This window comes from Festucalex cinctus, chromosome 12 (assembly GCF_051991245.1).
Source record: "Festucalex cinctus isolate MCC-2025b chromosome 12, RoL_Fcin_1.0, whole genome shotgun sequence".
Taxonomy (NCBI): domain Eukaryota; kingdom Metazoa; phylum Chordata; class Actinopteri; order Syngnathiformes; family Syngnathidae; genus Festucalex; species Festucalex cinctus.
Genome location: NC_135422.1, coordinates 6,102,630 through 6,112,650, shown reverse-complemented (window position 1 = coordinate 6,112,650; position 10,021 = coordinate 6,102,630). Strand labels below are relative to the sequence as shown.

The 10,021-nt window shown below is 42.3% G+C and overlaps 1 protein-coding gene across 1 annotated transcript; it reads right to left on the bottom strand.

The window, feature by feature from the left end:
* Positions 1–210: 210 nt before the first annotated feature.
* coq6 (coenzyme Q6 monooxygenase) lies at positions 211–10,012 on the bottom strand. The gene is made up of 12 exons (XM_077539543.1): positions 9,623–10,012; positions 9,375–9,509; positions 8,241–8,299; positions 5,915–6,041; positions 4,929–5,059; positions 4,733–4,840; positions 3,634–3,696; positions 3,438–3,545; positions 2,712–2,914; positions 1,233–1,348; positions 820–986; positions 211–374 (listed from the first exon to the last, which is right to left on the bottom strand). The coding sequence occupies exons 1-12, from the start codon at positions 9,822–9,824 to the stop codon at positions 345–347; spliced, it is 1,449 nt and encodes a 482-aa protein (XP_077395669.1). The 5' UTR covers positions 9,825–10,012; the 3' UTR covers positions 211–344.
* Between the last annotated feature and the right edge of the window lie 9 nt (positions 10,013–10,021).

Below are 10,021 nucleotides of genomic sequence, written 5' to 3'. Positions count from 1 at the left end.
TATTTACACAATTGTCAATTGCACGATGAGGTAGTGAAGATACCCTTCACGAAAAAAAAAAAATTAAAGCCCCCTTCGCTTGCTTGGAAGAGAAATATCGCCGTCCTGAAAATACTTGCCCGAGGGCCCTGCTCGCTGCATTTAGTGGGCGGGGATTGGGCGTGCCACGGTAAGGTCAATAGAAGACACAAAGACAAAATAAACCCAAAGAACAATAAAAATACATATTTATTAAATTTAGTTGCTTTCCCAAATTTTTACAAAGGAAATCAAACCATTAACTCATGGAGGAAACAAAAGTGAATGCAAAGATGGAACCTCAGAAATCTCGACGGCGGGCTGGCTCACTTGCTTGCAAACGTCATGATCTGCTCCTGCACACGCAAAACAGGAAACATTGAGAAAGTGCATTTCAATATTTGCTACAGTAGTCTCAACAAAAACTCCAAGGAAGCAGGCAAATACTTCTTCACGGCTCGGTAAGTATGCGTCGTCCTTACACCAATTTACAGTGTCGGTCTGAATCACTTAGTAGCGAATAAAGCCATTTCACATGAGCGGTCGGTAATAAAAGGGGTGTGAAAACACAAGCCACCACCGCTGTCCTCTGCCCCAGTGCCAGCGTTGCACCCCACCCACACACTTTTTGGTAACTCTAAATTTGGGGCTAAACTTAGCTGCCATAGTAGTACGTTCAGAGCCTTGGAAATTACAGGCACTGCTGAAATAAAACGACGTGTAATCGCAAAAGAGCGTTAGAGGCGGAGCTTAAGCTTTTGGACAGGTTGGCCGATGATGATCAGGTTTGCGCGAGCTTACTTTTAGCGTCGGGAGCATGTTGGTGGCCTGCAGGCCGAAGGTCCGGAGGAGAACCAAAGGAGCCGTATTGGTGGAATAGAGACGCTTCATGAGGTCGATGGCGGCCATCATGGGCAGGTTGTGTCGCTGACGCTCACTTTCATATTCTAACAGGTGTGGCATTGCTCCTGCACAACAAAAAAAGTGGGGGTTAAAAACTGACGAGTCAATACATCACTTTAACTTTAGGGGGGAAAAAGCACAATATCCTCTAAAAAGCAAAAATGAATAGAGGGGGGAAAAAAAAACTCATCAAACATGATGCTTTTTATAATTCAACAGCATGCACGTGAGATGGGCCTTTGGAAAAGAGTTTAAGGGAAACCACCAAATTTTGGTTGCAGCGCTCGTGTCTGTTTGGAGCTCTCACTGACCCAGGTCCTTCCCGTTAAAGGCGGCCTGGCTCAGTAGCTGTGTGAGGCAAGCCACATCCCCGAAGCCCAGGTTGGCGCCCTGACCGGCCAGAGGATGGACACGATGGGCCGCGTCCCTGGAAAGACAAACATATGCTTGTCTCACCACACGCGCGCACACACACACACACACCAGCACGACTATTTCATCTTCTTCCAAATACAAGTATAAAACAAATCTGTTAAAACCCTGGTTCAGGTTTTGAAACCATTTTCAAAGATGAACATTAGTTCACATTGAAATAATGTGTTAAAGAATAAATCGATCGTTTTTTTTTTAGGTACCAGTATCAGCAGCCCTCTTGTGGCCGTTTTGTGTTTGGAAAAGAGAAATTCGAAGAATAGACAATTGCCATTAATTCCATACAATTTAAGGAAAAATGCTTGTGACAATCACAAAAGTAATAGCATGTATACATGTACAGTACTTGTATCCCTATCACGGTTCATAGGTCACGATTCGATTCGATACCGATTAATCCCGATAGGAATTTACGAATTTAAGTCGGTTGTTGCGATTTTTTTTACTCAAATTTAGAAAATACCATTCAATAAACTTCTACATGTACACTGTAAGATTTGTATGAAAATGTATCATTTATTGATCTGAATCTTCAGTTTTATAACTGTGAGCCACTGTATTTAACAAATAGGTTGTAACCTTTTTTCATGTTAGAACAGCATTGAAATAAAATATTAAGGTTTAATGTTCCATTAATATAACATTCTTCCATACTTAAGGTGTGAAAGTTAGACGTTTAAAAAAAAAATATATATATTTTTCCATCAAAAATGGATGTTAAAAAATCGATTCGAGAACTGCATGCTGTAGTATCGTGATATATTGCCGAATCGATTTTTTTTAACACCCCTAATTATAAGTGTTAATATTTCGGCGCTCTCCGCCATGTTGAAACTTGAAAAGTTCTCTCAGTTCGCAAACTTGGATATCAAAGTAAATTCCCAGTTGTCCAGTAGAAAATACTACATGAGGGGGCATTCGCGTGCAATTTTCTACTCGACGTGGTATTTACCATAATTTCGATACCACATGAAGGCAGCATTAAAGTCAGAGTTTCGGATTCGAATCATGGCTTGGGCCTTCCTGTGCGGCGTTGGCATTTTCTCCCATGCCACGTACTTGCATGACTTTTCTTCTCATCGTCTGTCCCGTTCCAAAGTGATGCGAGTTTAATTGAAGACTTTACATTGCACGTAGTGTCTATATGTGCCCTGTGATTGACCAGTCTCGGGTGCGCCCAAAGTCAGCTGGGAATGACTCCAGCTCACGCACGACCCTGACCAGAAGAAGCGATTGTTACACAACTTTTTTTTCCCTCATTTAGAACCCCCAAAATATTACCCAATTCGGATTTTCAGGACCTCTACAACATGTTTCGTTCAACAACACTCACAGAGTTAACTTTCAGTTTCTCTTACCCAACGAGCGCAACTCTGTGCCTAATGTACTCCGAAGCGTGGCCCATTCCCAGAGGGAACATGACGCGGGACTTGGGGCCGACGCCCGCCACGCTCGGGGGCAGCTGGCGAGGCGAACCCGCCGACGGCATGATGGCGGCGAGCGCGCCGCGGAAGAGCGACCCGGCCGTCTCCACCAGCTCCGATTGGTTCTCGTTGCTCCACTGCGGGGAGGAAGAAGAGCGCATGAGAGGGAAAACAGACGATATCGTTTAGAGTGGACAACGAAATTAGCTGACATCGGAGTAAAGCTGAACTCCAGGGAAAGGCCGTTATTTGCCCTGCCTAACTAAAGGCTTTGGCGAGGTTCGGGGGAGGAGGGCTAATTAAAAGAAGATGCAGGCCAGGCAATACAGTTGAATTAGCTCTGTTTGAAAAACATTCCATGCAGTAATGGTCGACACTGGGAGACCGCAAGTTTAATTACCAAACCAGGACTGAAACCAAACGTGACTCAACCGTGGTGACCCCATCCTTCAGTAAAAATAGCCAGCTTGGGAAAAAAGGAGTTCCTCCAAACACAAGAAAGGGATAGGTATATCATTTGTCCAAACGAATATTGTCCTGTCAAAACGTGTTTACATCTCACAAAAAAAAACAAAAAAACAACTGGACGAGAGGCGGAGGACACAAACCGCACGGGCTGCGACAAGGATGCGCGGTTTGCTGGTTTTAATTGGCACTCACAAAGGCCGAGTTGATGGCGTCCACGAAGCACTCGTCATCCAGCAGCAGGAGCTCCTCGGCCAGGTGGTGACTGGTCGACCACACGAGAGAGCTCGCCGTGTCCGACAGCTACAACACAAAGAGGATGCACAACCGAAAATACATGGATATTTAATCATGCAAAAAAATAGAAGAGTTTATGATACAAATACATTACCGGTAACATCGCAATGGGTCCTGTTGGGAGGAACCTCTGCCAAGCAACATTGTTCTCTGTGGGCTGTTAAGACACATATTACATGAAAATATTGACCATGTGCAATCTTACATACAACCACATGAAAATCAGTGGCGAAATATGAGCAAGTTACGACTTATTCTCAACGTCCATGCTAGGGATGTAACAATATCGCCGTTATTAAAACTGCCACAATATTGTCGTGTTATGTCACCATATTAAAAGCAGCAACTCTGTTAAAAAAACGTTGATTATCATTTGTGTAGTTGTCGCACCCTCTGGTGGCTAGTTTTTTAGTGCAGTTAAATTTTCACAAGGCATGTTTTGGCCCTTCTATGTTTAAAATCCACACTATTAGACAGCTGAAGAGGAACGGAATATGCTTGTGAAGCGAGTCAATATGTGGAGGAACTCAATGTGTGCGTGTATTAGCAAGTAAGTGCCTCAATATTAAGTGTTATTAGAGATTGTAGGTTCTTTATATACATTGCTGTTTTAGACAAAAGCACAATATTGTGTTGTTGTTTTTTTGTTTGTTTGTTTTTTTTATATCGCCAAGCTCCCCACAATATCGTGATAATTATCGTACTGTGACCTTCATGTTGTATCGTGACGTTTGGATATCGTTCCATCTCTATCCTGCATTGCCTTTGATGTGAAAGTTGCCACTACCAACATGGCCGCCACATAGTCACAAGGCTGTTAATCGGGGCTGTACATAAGTACATAAATTAAATACAAAATACATTAAATTACATCATCCATCCATCATCTAAACCACTTTTATTCACAGTAAATTTAATTAAATTTTTGACACAGTATAATGCAACAAAACTAGATAAACATGCAGCAGGGGTACCGTAATGTATGATGTGGTGTGCACTTAAAAATATTAACTTGCGAGCAAAATATGGCATTTATGGACATCAGTCAGCCCTTGTTCGTATCTGCGAGTGATCGTAAGTCGGATCTTCGTAACTAGAGGATAATCTGTTCTGAACCCCACCAGTTTCCTATGCACATTCACCGAACCCTCACATCAAATTAGTCTGTAAAAAGGAGTCGGCTCATCGTCAACCTCTGATAGGTGCAGCACAGCAACCACAGCTGATTGGTCGTAATCCCACTTGACCGTGGGGATCCCCAGTTGCCGCCTCACCATGGAGTTGGGTCCATCTGCCCCGATCTGAAACACACGATGAAACACAAAAACAAAATGATGACGAGGCCATGCAAAGTTATGAATTTGAATAGATGGAAGAAATGCAACTTACAAGCAGTTTGGTCTTGAGAGTTTCCCCGCTGGCTAACGTGACCTGCACCCAGGGCATGGAGCGTACAGCCTTGTGCGGCGACGGCCACGTGTACGTCACCACTTTGGACCTGTACTTCACTTGCACGTTATCTGACAAACGATCAAAAACGGGAAAAAAATATCACCACTAAATCTGTGTTTTTGATATTTCTTCCTCCGAGCATGCAGTTGTAAAACAGCACGACCTCCTTTCCCTGGCACAAAATGCCTGCAAGTTGACATCTTAATGGCCTCGGCCTGGCACACGCCATGCCCTTATCGTGTTTATCTACAAGCCGACCACGCCACGCTTTGCACATGCCGTCAGCTTGTTGGATGCGGCATCAAACCTCCTCCTGCACTTCCGAAAATACCGGCAGATGGTCCTCCAAAACATGAAAGCGGCCTGAGCTCCGCTTGCTCATGCCGACTTGGAGCGAGACCCATCCACAGATGGGCGACTGGTTACCGAACACGGATGTTAAATATGGGTTTTGGTGATTGGAGAGGGAGATTTCATTGAAAACAGCTGGCAGGCAGCACACTTTTCATGTACTACATCTTGAAGTGGAATGGGAGGAAGACAAATGGCAAGCGCATGGGGCCAAAAAACGTGCGGGAACCACACGCCCCTCGTTTGGCCTAAAAGCGTCTATAAATATAAACCTGCCAAACACATAGCAGGGCTGCTTTTTATTTGCAACATTTTGGTTGAATGTCAACAACGATGGAGCGCCGTACGCCGTCAGCGCTTTCGAGCGGTGGTGGTGGTGGCAAGGCAAGAAGCACATGGCGGCTTTAAATAGGTCACTGGACCACTTCACGTGTCCTCGCTGGGCCCGGCAGTTCCTAAAATGTGAGGTTGGATTCGAATTGACGGAAAAACATAAACGGCTCATGGCGGGAGTACAAGTCAAAAACCCCAGAGGATGGAATAATGCGGTGGGCGAGTGATGTTCTGCTCACCAGACAGACTGTCCAGCTGTTTGGTGAGAGCCGCCACGACCACGTCGTTCTCCACGATGTAGGCCATCACCTCCTCCAGATTGTCCTTATCAAATGTGATCAGGGCATCGGAGCAGGCATCCCAAACCTAAATGAGAGATTGATTACGTCTGTGGTCTGGCCTCGAGCTAATCCTCCCCTTCTCTATATTTAACGGGCCAGAGATGATCACGTCAAAAGTTGCTGTCGAAGCTTGGCACGGCCTGCTAAATAGATTAGGTCATAAAAACGCCATTCAGCTAGAACTGAGGTTTGCTAACTTTGTATACAAAGTACCACCTAAAAAAATACTTCGCTCTCCCAAGTGCCATCATCGTGACCAGTATTAAAATACAGTAGCATAGTTGGCCGAAGTGTACATCTAATACGTCACACAGAGATTTTATTCCTTAAAAGTACCCACTGTGGCGTTATGCACAGCTTGAACTTTAACACCACACTTAAATTTGGGATCATTTAAACATGATACAAAAAATGATTAAATTGAAACATAATTCACATTTAAGTTAATACAAATTGTACCTTGAGTTTTAAAACAGATTAAATGCAAATGAAATAGTCTTAACAGTTCAATATAACTGAACTAGGCCCAAGCACCTAATCAAATTCAAATAACATCACATTGTAGTTGAATGCAATTTTCAAATCTCAAAGGCTACAACTTCGGGGAACCCCCCCCCCCCCCCCCCCCCCTAAAAAAAAACACCTTTTTTTTTTATATACGTTTATTTATTTATTTATGTAGTATGTAGATATGTCTAGTGCTTATCATTAGGGCAATTTTGCCAAAAACGCCTAAAAAAGGTGCACCCAAAGTAAATTTGAAGCTGTTCCTGAACCATTTGGAGTATTGGCATAGTATTATTATTATTATTATTATTATTATTATTAAGATAACCCTTAGAATTTTTGATAAGGATTTAAAAACATTTGTGAAGCTGTCAAGAGTGAATGCTGAAAAGAAAGTATGGATTCCGTCAATAATATTGTTTTCCATTGAACTCAAATTCCAAACTTGAATGCGCCATTTGAGAAACATGAGTGGGTGAAAGTGTTTGCTTAGTCCTCTCCTGGGTTGTAACTATGCCGAGGTAACCTGTCATTCAGCTGTAATACACTATTGCTGCTTGCTACTCTTTCTTTCCAGCTTTCCATAAAGTCAGGGGATGGGATATACCCTTTAAAAAAGCCACTAATGGCGTTTTGGGTTTGCAACTTGTGATAAGTGGTTAAGAGGAGGGAGGGGGGGGGGGGAAAAAAAAAAAAAAAAGAGAGAGAGCAAGAGAGACCAGCCCAAAAATTGTTTGGGGTTTGTTTAACACAGGGTGACGCGATTTAGCTACTGCTTTCCTTGCAACATTTAAACATTTGCAACCTTGAGCGAAAATGACCTTGTTCTGAATTTAAACTCTCTTTAAAAGGTGGGGAGAGGTTTAGCACGGTGCAAATGTTATTTAGACACGCAACACATATTTTCCCTTCTATGGCTAAGATGTGAATGACTATGATCCAGCAGGCAAAACAAACAAAAAAGTAGCAGAAGAAAAAGGTATCATGGGTGAGGTACGCTGCCATAATCGGCCAAAAAGGCACGGCATGATGACATCTTAGCCCCGGAGTCAAACACTGCGGTCGAGGCTTTGGTGCACAAGCGACCACATCTTACAAGCCGGCCTGCGCCCTGCATCCACTGCCACGAGGCGGCAAACAACCTTTCATCTTCCTGCACTTGTTTCACATGAATCTTCATAATTAGAAGACACCGGGAGTGAGTAGCAATTTGCAAACGGCAGAAGGACTTCGTCCTCATCAAAAAACACGGTTTGAAGAATAAAAGAAACTGGGTCACACAAAATGCTGGTTGTTTTATCATGAAAGTATTTTTTTTTTATAGGCCTGCTAATAAAGGCAGATATCGCATGAAGGAATGAAGAAATTACATGTCACCTGAACCCAGCATTTAATGTAAATGACTCCATACCATGTGCGTAATTATACACACCGCAAATGAGTTTCTTGTTCATTTCGCTGTAAGCCGGCGTACAAGTGGAATGTCAAAGAATTTGCTCTCCACAAATTGTATAGTATTATGATTACTGGATGACAGAAATACATGGAGAATATCAGTGTGCCGTACTTCTCATGTTAAAAACAGCAAGATGCAGTCAAATGGAGAAGAAAAAAAAAAGAAAAAAAAAAGACAACGTTGCAACAGATTGAGAAATTACATTTTTTTTTTTTGTGCTTCAGAGCTACAAGCAATTAAACCAAAGAATGATGAACATACCTGCATCTTTTTATAAGGCTTGCACCTCAATTTTGTGATATGCTCCCATGCACCAATACCTGCACAAAACAACAGATTTGATAACTACACAATACTTTTTGATTCGAGTCGATAAACACATTATGCCATTATTGCTGTGATATGAGTGATAAGTTTGCGACATCTCAGGCTGTTTCAAACATCAAAATTGACCCCACTGACCCTTATTTGACCCTTATCCTTTGAAGCAGTTTCCTTGAAGTTTTTAGTCATCCGACCCTCCTTATAACTCTGTTCTTCCTCATTTCTTTAAGAAGGTCCACTCAAGTATTAAGTTAGTTGGTGTTGGCCATTTTATGTCTGCATTCTTACGTAGTCCTTAAACATTCCTAACAGGCTGTGGAAACATGGTCTTGATCCATTTTCAAAAATCGAGAAAAAGTAGCACACACTCAGTTGAATTCTTTTTTTCTTTTTTTTTGGATGAACACAACATCATGGAGTTTTTTAAAATTGTATTAAATTTAAAGCAATTTTCTATTCTTCTAGCACATTTCTAGTTCCTGGTCGCGAGTACCAATACTTTGAAATAAAGTATAGCACAATACAGATAGCTGGTATTGGTACTTACTCACCTATCACGAGTCATCATGCTAATAAATTTTAATATCGACTGCATATTCTATGAATAAAACTGAGTGAGGTTGAGAGTTGAATTTCTTAAACCCTCACAGCACAAATTTAATCTCAAAGCACAACATTGAATAACAACGTTGCAAAAGGTGCAGAATACTGATGATATAGTGGATTTTCTTGTCTCAATTTACTCACAAATTTACCTAGTGTGAGTTCTGGGACTGTTCGAACAAGCTATGATGACTTTTGGGGGAATGGCAACAAATGGATACACACTTTAATTGTAACTTCTGCAGTTCTGCCATCTTGTGGAAAACCCTTTAAATGTTCCGCTGGTCACAATATGTTGCAAGCATAAATAGACTAAAACGATACTTTTTTTGTGGAAAATGAATAATCATTTTCAAATAATTTAAATGAAATTGGATTATACCCCACAGCACATCTGATGTGCCACGGCAGCAAGAGTGGGAATCACGACATGAGAGGTCAACAAAGGGGTGATGTAGCCTACTGCACCAGTGAGGAGTGTAGCAGAGCCTGGACTGATGGAGCTGACTCTGGTGCTGTAGCTGTCAGGGACCTTATCCATCATTTTCTTGTTTCCTGCTTCAAGGAGAAGGATCTTCTTCTCTGACAAGTTGGGATCCATACCTGCCAGGGGACAACTATATAATCACGATTGCTGCTGATTTATTCACTTATTTTTGTTTTTAAAGCACAAAACACAATCTTTTCGATGTTGACAGCTGGATGCGGTCACTTACCTAGGGAGCATGCCATTGCAGATCCAACCATCCCTCCCCCGGATATAATAACATCATAAACCTCATTGCTGCCACTATCGTCGCCATGCTCTGCACACACTAGTCCTCGAATGATACTTTTTACTGCAAATAAGCGTTTTTCTGCCATTAAACACCGCCCGAACCCGTTTAGGGCTATGCTAGCCCTTGTAAGGTTTTGCATTATTCGGTATTTAAATGAAACAAGCCTGGCATTAAAGTAGGATAAACATTCCCCCGTCGAAGCCTTACCGCTTAAATTTACTATGGAAATTGCGGTTTCTCCTTGAGCGCGTCCTAAAAAGAGCAACCGTGTCACCTCACTATACTACAGCCATGTTGTGTTGACAACTTGGGGCACGGAGAAATCACTTCCGGCTT

Bases quoted from the DNA above. Each gene is read 5' to 3' on its own strand.
- coq6 (XM_077539543.1), bottom strand. From the start codon at position 9,824: ATGCAAAACCTTACAAGGGCTAGCATAGCCCTAAACGGGTTCGGGCGG. The intron at 4,841-4,928 runs GTAAGTTGCATT...CGTGTGTTTCAG, and splicing joins CTCTCAAGACCAAACTGCTT to ATCGGGGCAGATGGACCCAA. The intron at 3,546-3,633 runs GTAATGTATTTG...TTTGTGTTGTAG, and splicing joins GACCCATTGCGATGTTACCG to CTGTCGGACACGGCGAGCTC.